Source organism: Chinchilla lanigera, unplaced genomic scaffold, assembly GCF_000276665.1.
Source record: "Chinchilla lanigera isolate Chin_1 unplaced genomic scaffold, ChiLan1.0 scaffold00084, whole genome shotgun sequence".
In the NCBI taxonomy this organism is placed as follows: Eukaryota; Metazoa; Chordata; class Mammalia; order Rodentia; family Chinchillidae; genus Chinchilla; species Chinchilla lanigera.
In genome coordinates, this window is record NW_004955485.1 from 7,945,468 (window position 1) to 7,958,484 (window position 13,017).

Consider the following 13,017-nt stretch of genomic DNA (forward strand, 5'->3'; position numbering starts at 1 on the left):
ACAAGCCTGTGCTGGCACGCCCAGCTCACAGTGAGGAACCTTGATTACCAGTCTGCTACTCACACAGCACAGACCTGAGGGATAGGAATGACTGGCTTTAATCAGTAACAAAACAAGACGCTTAGAGGGGGCACAGCTCGGGAGCAGGGAGACGTCTGAGGCCACCGGAAGGATGGGAGGAAGTGGGTGGCACTTACACTCCGCTTCCCCGACCAGGCAAAGGGAGCGGCTGCAGTGCAGAAGTGGCCCCCGAGGCCACCAGAGCGGCCAAGCACCGCAGGCAGGCCGTGCCTGGGCCTGAGACCCAGCCAGGGTGCAGCCCCATCCCTGCAGCCCCAGGTCCCTTTTGTCCTGCCCGTAGGAAAGGCAGGTCCCTGAGCACAGACAGCCCCGCCCTGGCCTAGCAGAGCCAGGCAGACCTCAGGGACACTCCTAGCTCCGCCTCAGGAGCTCCCGTCTGCCACCTGTCCTCCAGGTCGTACCCCGGGAAGGCAGGGCAGTAAGAGACGGGCTGGGCAGTATCCCCAGCTGGGCGGCCTCGCCATGTCGCTCACACCGTCTTAATGTCCAGAGTCTGGACCTGTGCCAGGCTCTGGCGCTGGGCCTTGACCATGTGCAGGCGCCGCCCGTGCAGCGTGAACTGGGACCAGGTGAGGAGCTGCAGCAGCGCGCAGGTGATGGGCACCAGCACCAGCAGGTAGAAGCAGCCCTGGCGCAGCGCTGGGGCCCGTGCTGGGGCGGGAGCTGGTGGCTCCAGCCAGGGCTGGGTGCTGCCCACGGGGATCACTGGGGGCTGCTGGAAGAGGTCGTGACCTAGGACAGGAGCACAAAACATGGCCCAGTTCCCCTCCAGAGTCCACAGGGTGACGCCTCAAACGCCACCGGTGGACATCCCAGGCCACGACGCTTGTCGCCTCTCCTAAGCCCACGCCTCCCGTTCTTCCCTTCTGGTGGGTGTCACCACCGTCTCCCCAAAAGCTCAGGCTGGAGAAGTCTGCCTGCCGCAGTTGCTGTGTTTAACTCCAGCACTCCCCAACACCCACCATTTGTCGCCATCCAACTCCAAGAGGCGCTCCACACAGCCCACACCTCGGCCCGCTGCTCCCGGCCTCCCTGGGCAGCCATTGTAGAGCACCCATCAGACCACGCCACTTCCCCGCTCCCAACTCTCCTAGCAGTGCCCCTGTGCAGTGCGCACAAACTGCAAACCCCGCCCCGACCTGCAGAGCCCTCTCTGCTTGCCCAGCCTCACCTCTAACCCCAACATCGGGGCCGCGGCACATTCCGTTCTCTCTGCTTGTGTTCACTGGCAACTTCTCTGGACCCAGCCCTTGCCCCTCCATTCACACTTGAGGACCACCTCCTCAGAGGCCCTCCCTGACCACACTGAGTAACTTCCGAGTCACACTTTACCACTGCACTCACCACTGCCTGGGAAGTGCTTGTTTTGCTCTTTATTGCCACCCTAGCCCTCTGCCTGATGAAAGCAGAGGCTCCGTCACAGCAGAACCTGAGGAGTGCCAGGGATGCCGCTCAGTGGCACAGCACCTGCCTGGCATGCACAAGTTTGCCTGAGTTTGATTCCCAGTTCAGAAAAAAAGAACCTGGGGAGATAGCTCTGCAGCAGTCTGTTGACTGAATGCAAGCATGAATGAACTACAGAAGGAACAGAGGAGTTCGAGACCCAGTTCCTCTCCCCATGCACGGGAGGCTCATGGGAGGTGTCAGGCGCCAGGGCCATTCTTCCTCCCTGGACCTAGCCCCAGGGCTTGCAGCTGGTATCCTAGGGAAGCTGTGTCCCACAGCCCTAAAAGCCCCTGGCCTGTCCCCAGGCCTTCACCTGTGTAGAAGCAGAGAAGCCAGGTGCCCAGCAGTGGGGCAAAGGTCTGGCCTGGTTTGGTCACCAGGGCAACCATGCCAAAGAGGAGTGCTGAGGCTGCCTGTTTGCGGTGATTCAGCACCAGGTCCTCATCCACCAGGTCAGTGACCACCAGCGTCAGCAGCTTACAGGTGCCCTCGGTGAAGACACGGTTGCTGCCGGTAGAGAGCAGCAGAGGGGCGGGGGGGAGACAGGTGAGATGTGTTATGTGTGGGCACCAATCCCCACGACATGCCATCAGTGCAGTGCAAACATGGACTCATAAAAATATTTACATCAGTCAAACAGGGTGAAGGCGCAGGCAGAGTGCGGCGGCAAGGCTGGCCAGAGGCATACCTGGCAATGAAGAAGCATAGCAGGCCCGGGTGGTCCGGGCCGGCCACCAGCATGAGCAGGCTAAGGCCCAGCTTGAGCAAGAAGAGCCCCCGCACTACGGCATAGACGCCCCAGCGCCGGCACAGGGGCAGGAAGTAGAGGTTGTTGAGATGAGGAGCAACATAGGAGATGCCTAGGGAGGAAGAGATGCCACCTTATCAGGGGCAATGCCACAGCCTTGTAATGTGAGAACTACTAGCCAGGTGTGGTAGTAAAAACCTGTAATCCCAGCACTTGGGAGGCTGAGGCAGGAGGATTGCCATGAGTTTAGGGCCAACCTGAACTACACAGCAAGACGCTGTCTCAAAAAAAACAAACAACAATCAGAGCTACTGTTTGTAGTACTTTCACACTGACAGACCTCTAGGCTGTGCACTGCACACTTTGGTTTACTCTTCACAAGCCCTAGAGATAAATACAGTTGTCCTAGAGGACAGGTTCCAGGGCCCCCACGGGATAGCAAAATCTGAAAAGAAAACTTCCACAACAACCTATACACATCCTCCCACGCTTTAAATCATCTCGATTACTTACATAACTAACGCCACATAAATGCCATCTATGTAAACAGCTGTTGTACTGTTAGGGGATAACCATAAAAGATTATACGCGTTCAGTGCAGAGGCAATTTTTTCCCCAAATATTTTCCATCTGTGGTTGGTCGAATCCATGGATGCAGAGGCCACAGATACAGGTCCAGTTATCCTTGCTTTACAAACGAGAGGCCCAAAGACATCCACAGGCTCACACAGGCCTGCCAGGTGCAGTCCGCGCCGCTCAGAGCCAGCTGCACCCCTGGCCTCTGAGCGGCATCGTCACCAAGGCGACCAGCACGAGGGCAGCCCTGCCCACACCCAAGACAGGGGACTAGCGACAGTTGGCGCCGCAGGCCAGGCCTCTGCCTCCCGGGCTCCAGCCAGTGAGACGGCCCTGCCGCCGGCTGGGCTGGGGGGTCGCGGCACGGCCAGTCCCCTCTCCATGCTCCGGGCACCAACTCACCCAACAGGAAGGAGCCGGTGGACAGGGAGATGTGGTCCGACAGCAGGTGCTCCAGGAAGAGCGGGAAGAAGTTGCTGTTGAAGTGGCAATGAAACACCTGCAAGCCACAGGGCGGTAAGGGGCGGCCTGGCGGGGACAAAGCCCCCGGAGAGGCGTGTCCTCCATCCCCGTATCCCTAGCCATGGAACGTGCAGGAACAAAACCCAGAACCACGCTCCTGCTGCTTGTCTAATTCTGTACGGTAACGCAGTAATTAGAACAAGTTTTTCTTTTTTTTTTTTTTGAGGCAGGGTCTCACTGGCCTTAAACTCTCTACGTAGCCCAGGCCGAGAGTTCAAACTTATAGCAATGGTCCTGCTTTAGCCTCCCAAGTACTGGGATTAGAAGTGTGAACCACCACGCCCTGCTAAATTTTTCAAATGAATTGAAAACATCTTAGTAATACAAGTTTCTTTACCTTTTCTTTTAAAGACAGGGTCTCGATTTGGAGTCCAGCCCTTGAACTCACTATGTGGGCGGGGCTGCCCGCGTGCTGGTCCCCTTGAACTCACTAGTCCAGGCTGGCCTCAAAGCCTTGGCAGTGGTCCTCCTGCCTCAACCTCCCGAGTGCTGGGATTACAGGCATGCACCTGGGATTACACCATGCCCAGCTAGTAATACAAATTTCACAACCTGAAAACCATTTATTTCTAAATTTGACTAGCTTCTATACTACACATTTCAGGTGTGGCACTTGTGTTATAAAAGGGTTGTCACAGAGGCCCCATGGGGGCATCTCTCTCAGTCCTCCCCTTCCAGGTGATGGCAGGGCTGTCCAGGGAGACCAAGAGCTGCCTGAGACCACACAGGGAGTGAGGGCATCAGAAGGTGCTAGGGTTCAGGTCTCCTAAGCCCCAACTTGGCTCCTGCCAACCTATCACCAGGTAGGCCTCCTGAGATCCAGTTCCTGAGCCCATTTCCCTGGAGAGAGGCACAATTCCACGTGGGGGAGGGGACGCCCCTATACCTGCACCAGATCCATGCCCACGAACCACAGGAAGTTTTGGTGGCGTGCCAGCTGCCGGAGGTACTGGCCCAAGGTGATGCTGCCTGCTTCCTCGCCACCGAATAGCAGCTCCTCTCTGCACAGACTATGGAGCAGAGGACAGCTGAGCACTGCGGGGCCAGGCAGACACAGCCCCCACCCCAGGGCAGCCACCCGTCAGCCAGGGCACCCAGCCCCGGAGTCGGACTCAGAACCTGGACAGGCAGAGTGGCCACTCACCCGCCATCCCCGGCCAGCGCTGAGCACCCCGCGTCCCTCCTGGCTGCCTCCACCCGCCGCCTCAGCAGTTGTGTAGCCCCCAGAAAGCCCAGCGCAGAGCCAGCAGCCAGTGCCACGCAGAAGGTGCGGAAGGAAGAGAAGTCCTCCTTGTTCCAAAAGGCATAGGAGGCAAAGACCGACAGGGAGCCCGCAGCGCTGAAGAGGGAGCAGTAGAAGTTGAGGTGGGTGCGGTCGTGGGCCGAGAGGGCCAGGTCGGCCAGCAAAGCATGGTGCTGCAGGTCCACGAGCGTCAGGAAGCCATCATAGACGCACAGGCACAGCAGGAACTGCAGGCCAGCGGGGGCCCAGGGCACCCAGAATGCCAGGAACGAGAGCGCCAGCAGGGGCCCATGCCAGCCCAGTGCCCGTACCCGGGCCAGTACCACGGCCCATGAGGAGAGCCCGGCGCCTGACCTGCTGGGGAAAGGAGGTGTTGGGAGACGCCCTTTCGGCCTGGGCAGCCCCATTCCACTGCCCAGGCCCCAGTCGGGGATGGAGTCCTGGAGTGTGGGAGTCACTCCAAGGTGCACCACGTCCCCAGCCCAGCGGCACAGCTTAGCAGCGGGTGCACCTGCTCCTCTGCCTCCACCCTCCCCCACTACGAGCCAGTCGGGTGCCAGCCCAGGAGGTGGAGGCCACTGCTCAGGGACAGCGATGGGCCAGGCGGGGAGGGTAAGGGAGCCTGCCAGAGGCGGCAGAAGGTGTTTGTTGCTACATCCTGAGAAGCCTGACAAACCCAGCTGGGGTCACTCAAGGCCGCTTCTTCCACCTGGACAGCACTGGCCCAGCCCTCGAAGGGAGGGCTCCACACCTAACACCAAACTGGCCTCCTAACCTCCCCAACCCCAAGCACAGGCAGCTGTCCTCCAGCTCTGCAGCGTGGGGCTGGAGCCGTTACGAGCCCCAAGACACAGACCGAGGCTGGGAGCTGAGGAACTGGCGGTCACTGAGCCAGCCGAAGAGAGGGTCGTTGAGGCTGTTCCAGAGGAGAAACACCGTCTGCGGGGCGGAGGGAGACAGGCGGGTGGGCTGCGGGCAGCCTCTACCGGGCCCGCACCCCACGCTCACCTCCGCTCGGATACAGGGGATCCCCACCCATGTCAGCAACCCCCTTCCAGCCACTGCACCCTCCAGACTCCCCCAGCAGGCCCAGCCGGCAAGTGTATCCAGCTGACCAGTGAGCACATGAGGCGCCATTATATTACACTCCACATAAACACACAGAGCAGTGAGCACATGAGACAGTAGCCAGGACAGCTGGTCTAATGTCCCCGGGCGGGAGTCACCGAGGCCTCCACCAGCCTTTCTGCTCAGTCACAGTGGACAACCTGGCCTGCCCAGGCCCCTGACTGGGTCGGACCCAGCACCAGCCACACGCCCGGCACCCTCCGTCTACCTCTCCAACCCAGAAGGCCGTTTTGTTGATCTTGTACACTGAGACGAAGGTGTCCACATAGTAAAGAAGGAACACGTTGTGCAGGACAGAGGTGAAGAGGGCCAGGGAGCCATAGACCATGGCCGTGGGCAGGGCCACCAGCCAGGCCTGGGGCCGGCCCAGCCCCATGGCAACTAGCCCTGCTCAGCCCCGGGAGCACCAAGGAGGGCTCTCAGCCACAGGCAGCCTTGCCATCCTTGTCCCTGACGAGGAAGGAGCCCGTCAGCAGGAGGGACCAGAGCCCGCAATGCGCCCAGCCCCAGTCCTCGGAATCCTTTCAGCACTCATTTCCACCGGGAGAGAGCCTGTACCTAAAACAAAACAAGAAAATCATCAATGAAGTACAGCAAGAACAACGCCAAGCAAGAGACCAGCAGTCTGGGAGGCACCAGAGAGAGCCGATGGGGGCTGCGGGAGCGACCTCGGGCAACGAGGCCCAGTGCCAGGCCGACGCTCAGCAGCCTCTCGTACCCACGCTGCGCCACTTTCGGGCTGGTGTGGTAACCTTGGCTTGGTATGCAGTGTACACATAGTGTAAATGCGAGAAAATTAACCCAAGCTCATTTTTTTCCTGTAAAAGGCAAAAGGAGAAGATTCCTGCAAAAGAACATAAGGATTAAATGGGGGGGGGGCGGTGGAGAAGGTTAAAAAAAATTAAGAAATGTCATGTACATGTACCAACTCCCCAGGATGAATGCAGTCATTAAACATGTACCAATAAAATAAACAAATATTTCCAAAAAGGATTCAATTGGGAGGGAGTCTGGGAGGGGGAGGGAAGGAGATTAAAAATAAGCTATATCACATACACGCAGCAACTCCCCAACACCACTGTGAGATGCGTGGACTGCACACATGTACTAATAAATGAAACAAAAAATTTAAGAAAGGACTCAACGAGGTAGCTCACAGTAAGTGCGCAATAAATGGGTATTGGTGGTATCATTATCATCTTTACAAAATCCCTACAAAGCCATGCATGCATGACTATAATCCCTGCACTCAGGAGGCCAGGGCACGGAGATTGCAAGTTCAAGGCCATCTAGGGCTACATCATGAGTTCAAAACCATCCCGGACTATGTAGCAGATCCTGTCTCAAAAAAAAAAAAAAAAAAAAAAAACCTACCAAGTTTATAGCACTATTTTGATTTTATAGGACAGTGACCCCAAGTTCAGAGATACTGAGGTGCAGAGTAACTGACCAAGCAACAGATATGAAACCAGGCCTGTCAACACCAACGCATTTCCTCCCACTTGACCTCCCAAATCAGACTCCCGGGCACTGCTGGGAAGACGAGAGCCCGGTGACCTCTGCTCCATGACAAGAGAGATACGATGTGATAAGAACCCACAACTGCCCACGCACTTTGACCCCAGAAATTCCACCTCAAGGAACCAACCCCAAAGAAGCACGCGCAGAGGTGTCCACACAGCAACATTTACAAGCAGCAAAAGCCACACACGGCCCAAGAACGCAGCAAAGGCGCTGCCTCAGCAAGCGCTACTCTCCGGAAAGGGTCTGTACAGGGAAACAGGACAGAGGCTCAACACACACGAAGTGGAAAGGGACAGCAGGGCCCAGTGGTGCAGCTTAGTGTGCAGGTCTTGCCTGTGGGTGGGTGTAGGGACAGAGACAGAGACAGAGAGACAGACAGAGACAAAGACAGGGACCAAAGTACAAATGTCTTGTGCACAGACTGGTAACTAGGCTGACCAGGAGTGGGAAAGGAAGCAGCGTTTCTCGCTGTAACATGTGTAAGTCACTTGGTAGAACGTCCGTTCTGTTCTGACTCAGGCAGTATGAGGAAGGACTTGGGGTCACTGTCCTATAAAATCAAAATAGTGCTATAAACTTTGTAGGATTTTTTTTTTTTTTTTTTGAGACAGGATCTGCTACATAGTCCAGGATGGTTTTGAACTCACGATGTAGCCCCAGATGGCCTTGAACTTGCAATCTCCCTACCTTGGCCTCCTGAGTACAGGGATTAGAAGTTCTGCTTTTCTAACAAACTCCTGGGTGACGCTGATGTCCCCGGCCCATGACCGCACTTTAAGGAAGAAGTATTAAGCCTCTCGGTCTCTTTTTAATCTCAAAGCCACTGTCCTCTTTTTCACAAAACAATTCCCCTGCATACCTGTCTGACCGCCCCGCCAGAGAAACCACGGAGGCTTCCTCCTCTCGGACTCCCTGCCCTGGCCTGGAGTGGGTCCCCAAGAGATACGCTGAAGCCCGAATGGCCAGACCCGTGGACGCGACCACCTCTGGGCCCTGCGTCCGTGCAGCTGTCAGGTCACTGCGCAGTCACGCTGGGTCACACTGAGACAGGGAGGGCCTAGGACGCGCCCTCGTGAGCAGAAGGAAATGTGGACACAGAGGAAGGCGGCCTTGTGCAGATGAAAGCGGGAAGCCAGCTGACGCAACTATAAGCCAAGGAACGCCGGCAAGCACCAGCAGCTGGCCAGGGAAGGCAGGGTTCTGCCCCAGAGCATCCAGAGGAACACAGCCCTGCTCAGGCCTCCATCTCAGGCTTCAGCCCCTCCAACTGGTGTCATCTGTATGGCAGCCTGTGGAACCTGAGCGGCCCCTCAAAGAGCCGCGGTTCCTCTGACCCAACCTGCCATGCTCCCATGTCCACCTGCGCACCCGCTCGGGGCCCAGGCCTCATCCCAGCCCAGCAGCGCCCGCAGCGCTTCCTCAGGCCCGGCCCTGGCCCGGGGCTCACCAGAGCTTGCACGGCTGCACACCTGCCCCGCCACCACCGGACTCTCTCAGCCCAGCCAGCCTCCCTCCTCGTCCCCCACAGATGCGCCCTCCCCTCCTTCGGGGCTCCCGTCCCTGGGCAGCACCCCTTCAGAGCAAGCCCTCCACCACCCCGCCCCCAAGGGGCTGTGGGGCCATAAAGCACAGCGCAGCCTCTGTTACTCGGTAACTCAGGTCACTCTCTGACCCCCTCAGTGCCTCTCAGGACCCCCCACTTAATTCCACAGCCTTTGTCAAAAGGGAATGAAGCCAGCCAACCTCACCCAGATGCCCTTGACCTGCCCTTGTCACTGAGGAGGAAGAGCCCACAAAAAAGCCTGCCTCAGCCTCCACCAGCCAGCTCCGTGCAATCACCCTGGGCCAAGGATGGAAGAAGACACAGTGCGGTGAGGTGGAAATGCGTGACTTTAACCTAGGTTCAAATCCCACCTGCGTTTCCTACAAGCAGTGTCACCTCGGGTAAGTCCCCTACCCCCGCGGAGCCTTGTTTCCTCATCTGCAAAGTGCTGGACCCCCAGGCGCATGCAGAGGGTGGAACCCAGGCTCCGTGCCTGTCACACAGAAGACGCTCAGAAACTGGCTTTTTCAGAACGCAGAAAGTACCAGACACGCCCTCCCCACGGGCCGGGCAGGAGGCAAAACTGCTTGTTGGGGGAAGGGCCCTGCAGAGCAGCCAGAGGTGCTGCATGCGCCCTCCCTCCCAGCTTCCGCCCCTCAGCAAAAGCCTTCTCCCGCGGCTCCCCAACCTCCCCCCACCCCACGGAGAACAATGGGCCTGTCTCTCCCAGGGAAGAACAGCGAGGCGCTGCACCAGCCTGCTCCTGCTCGCACGAGCGGGATGCCAGGGCCTGCAGCCTGCCACCAGCTCCGCTGCCCACTCCGCACCCTGCACAAGGGCCTGTCAGAGGCCCCACAGCCCACCCTTCCCCTGGAACAGTCCCAGTTAGTGGCCTTGGGGCAGCCACTCCCGCTGCCTGCGCCGGTGCGGTTGTTCACGCAAAGGGAGTATGAAGCACAGTGCCCAGCTCGCGGGAACCTCTCAAGAGATATTTTCTCTCAGATCTCTGAAACCTGGTTTCATATTTTTTTTGAGGTGGGGAGAAGAGACGAATTTATTTCAGCCGGAGTATACTGCCAAAGAGGACAGTGGGTGAGTTTCCAAGAAAGAAAATGTTTCAGGGGCTGGGGATTTAGCTCAGTGGCACAGCGCCTGCCTGGCAAGTGCAAGGTTGTGAGTTTGATTCCTGGTACCGAGAAAAAAAAAAAAAAAAAAAGAAAATGTTTCAGTCTTTGCCGATCAGACCCCTCTGGCAAGTGCATGACTGACTGTTTTGCATACCCTGCACCTGCACTGCGCCTCTTGTCTGCTGGAACATCCTAGCCCTTTTCATTTGTCAGCCCCTCAATGTTTTTGTTTTTTGGGTTTTTGTTTTGTTTTGTTTTTTCTCTTTTTGAGACAGGGTCTTGCTATGCAGTTCAGGCTGGCCTTGAGCTCAGTTTGCAGCCCAGGCTGGTCTCAAACTCACAATGATCCTCCTGCCTCAGCCTCCAGAAGTGCTGGAATTACAGGTGTGCGCCACCATGCCTGGCTCCAAATGCTTTTTAAAATGCCACTGCCATGCTTCTGTTTATGCTGTTCCTCCCATGAGACACCCAGATGCAACTCCACATGACCTCCAGGCATTTGGGGTATCTCTAGCTTGCACATCTCTCCTGAGGGCATACGGTCTGCTCTTCCTTCCACCCACCCCCACTCTGCAGAAAAGAAATCAGGCACTAGAGCCAAGATTCAAAACAGATATTGGCCCAGCCTGCACACCTGTAATCCCAGCACTCGGGAGGCTGAGGCAGGAGGATTGTTGTGAGTTCGAGACCAGCCTGGGCTACAAAGTGAGCTCAAGGCCAGCCTGAGCTACACAGTGAGACCCTGTCTCAAAAAGATTAAAAAAAAAAGAGGCTGGGGATTTAGCTCAGCGGCACAGCGCCTGCCTGGCAAGCACAAGGTCGTGAATTCTATCCTCAATACCGGAAACAAAACAAAACAAAAAAGATATTGGCCCAAGTGTGGTGCTGCACGCCTGTCACCCCAGCACTCAGGAGGCTGAGACAGGAGGATCACTGAGTTCAAGGACAGCCTGGACTACATAGCAAGACTGCCTGGGAAACCAAAAAGAGAGCTGGACGTGGTGGCACATGCCTGTAATCCCAGCACTCGGGAGGCTGAGGCAGGAGACGATCCTTGCAAGTTCAAGACCATCCTGGGCTACAAAGTGAGCTCAAGGCCACCCTGAACTGCATAATGAGACCCTGTCTCAAAAACAAAACAAAACAAACAAAAAGATATCAGCCTGAACTACATAGGGAGACCCTGTCCCCAAAAAAGAAAGAAAAGCAACTCCATTCCCTGCTTGTCCTCAGGGTATCAAATGAGCACAGGAAAGTTCCAGGTATACCGCAAAAGGAATTAGCTGTGCCATTTTGTCAACTAGTGTCTGACTTCTCAACTGTTTGCTGTGTCCCGTTTCACACTGTAGAGCTCCTTCCCGCCCAGTCTCCCCACAAGGCAAAAACCCTAGGGGTTTTGCTGGAGGGCTCCAACCCTCTATCCCATCCCCCTCAGCTGGAAAAGGACCCTTCCCCTCACTGGATACTACAGCGGCAGGGCCGGTCAACAGCTTCACCCGGAACCACTGGCTCCTTCCGAGCCACGAAGGGGTTTGGGATCAGTCCAGACCTCTTTACTCCAGGTCCTGGATCTCCATCCATCTGCAGGTGAGAATCACCTGAGCAGCTGAAGTCTAAGAGCTAGGGCAACCCCAGGACTCACTCCAGACCTCTAAAATCAAAAGCGGGCAGCCCCCTATCTTCGCCCCTTTGGCTCCCCAAGTGCTTCTACGGACCACCAGGGTTAAGAGCCATTGTATCAATGAATGGGCCCCCGCCTGACCCTTGCTTCCGGGGACCCAAGCTCAAGGATTGGATTCGTTGCAGCCCCCGTCCTCTCCCTCGGGGGGTCCTCTGGCAAGGATTCCGCCCTTGCTCCCGCCTCACCCCACAAGTGATCCACAACCTGATCCACAACCTGACCACCTCCAGGACCGCCGCACACAGTGCCCCCGACACCCAGGGCGGAAGGTATCCCCGCCCCCGTGAGTTTGTAGTCTGCGTCAGATAGGCCCCTAATCCGGCCCCGCCTGCCCCTGAGCCCAGTCCGCGGTCCAGCCTCTCACCGAAATCCTGGCAGGAGAAGCCTAATTGCGCGGCTGCCGAGAGCCAGGTGCAAGCCAGTGCGCCTGCGCGCGCACCCCCCCCACACCCGGGCTCCCCCCAGCGTTCCCTACTCCCCGCCCGGCGATTGGCTCCAGCAAGTGACCGCGCCTGAGGCAATTGCCGCCATGTTTGTCACGGGCGTTTGCCCTCACACCCATCACCACCAAAAAAAAGCTGACGCTGGCGACAATAGCCAATAGAAGCAGGTGGCCTGGATTCCTCTCCTGCTCATCCCTTTTTCTCCTCCACCAAGGCTAAATGTCATTTCAGGTCACGTCAACAGGTTTCTTTTCTGGGCACTCCCCTTCCTCCCCTGTCCTTACTTGTCTAATTCGGAGGACAGAAGACCTCGACTCCTTCCTTTCTTGGGGTCTGCCTGGACGCACAGCTGAGACAGATAGGGAGGTGGCAACAGCACGACCTGGGACTTGCTGGGGCTGGACTGTGAGCCCCTCTGGACGTGGGTCCAGACCTCAGGAGCCAAGGCTGGGGAGCGGAGACAAAGGCTGTCTGCTTGGAACCACAGCTATGCAGCCTAAGCTCCGTATTCACAGTGATGACACAGCTGACATGGTGACACATGCCTGCCATTCCAGCACTTGGAGGCTGCAACAGGAGGATCGAGAGCTCCAGGTCAGCTTGGGCTACAGTGCCTGTTCAAGGCTAGCCTGAACTGCATAGTGAGACCCTGTCTCAAAATAATAATAATTAATGAGGACTGAGCTCTTATGCTGTGCCATGTAGAACTAAAAATTCTGTGTCTTTTCTTATTGAGTCCTCACATTATACTGAGAAGTAGGTGCTATGATTCCCACTTTACAGATGAGAAAACTGAGGTTCAGACAGATTCAGTGACTTCCTCAAAACAAGAAAGAGACCCACACAAGCTGGTCTTTTTTTTTTTTTTTTTTTTAAATCTTTTTGAGACAGGGTCTCGCTCTGCAGTTCAGGCTGGCCCTGAGCTCACTTTGTAGCCCAGGCTGGTCTCGAACTC

At 56.8% G+C, this 13,017-nt stretch overlaps 1 protein-coding gene across 3 annotated transcripts; it reads right to left on the reverse strand.

Annotated features, from left to right (window-relative positions):
- Window positions 1–79: 79 nt before the first annotated feature.
- On the reverse strand, window positions 80–12,055 carry Tmem180 (transmembrane protein 180). 3 transcript variants are annotated; one of them, XM_005403836.2, is made up of 9 exons: window positions 11,984–12,055; window positions 5,953–6,302; window positions 5,473–5,555; window positions 4,518–4,970; window positions 4,260–4,383; window positions 3,254–3,350; window positions 2,216–2,387; window positions 1,841–2,034; window positions 80–813 (listed from the first exon to the last, which is right to left on the reverse strand). In XM_005403836.2, exons 2-9 carry the CDS (start codon window positions 6,118–6,120, stop codon window positions 551–553), a joined length of 1,554 nt encoding a protein of 517 aa, XP_005403893.1. In that variant the 5' UTR covers window positions 6,121–6,302; window positions 11,984–12,055; the 3' UTR covers window positions 80–550. The 3 variants fall into 3 exon arrangements, with proteins under 3 accessions (XP_005403893.1, XP_013359500.1, XP_013359499.1); XM_013504046.1 differs by lacking the exon at window positions 11,984–12,055 and adding an exon at window positions 11,836–11,891; XM_013504045.1 differs by lacking the exon at window positions 11,984–12,055 and adding an exon at window positions 11,824–11,886.
- Window positions 12,056–13,017: the final 962 nt, after the last annotated feature.

Coding starts and splice junctions, on each gene's coding strand:
- Tmem180 (XM_005403836.2), bottom strand. CDS start 6,120: ATGGGGCTGGGCCGGCCCCAGGCCTGGCTGGTGGCCCTGCCCACGGCC. Junction 5,556..5,952: donor CGGCCTTCTGGGTTGGAGAG/GTAGACGGAGGG, acceptor TCCGCCCCGCAG/ACGGTGTTTCTCCTCTGGAA. Junction 3,351..4,259: donor TGGGCATGGATCTGGTGCAG/GTATAGGGGCGT, acceptor TGTGGCTTGCAG/GTGTTTCATTGCCACTTCAA.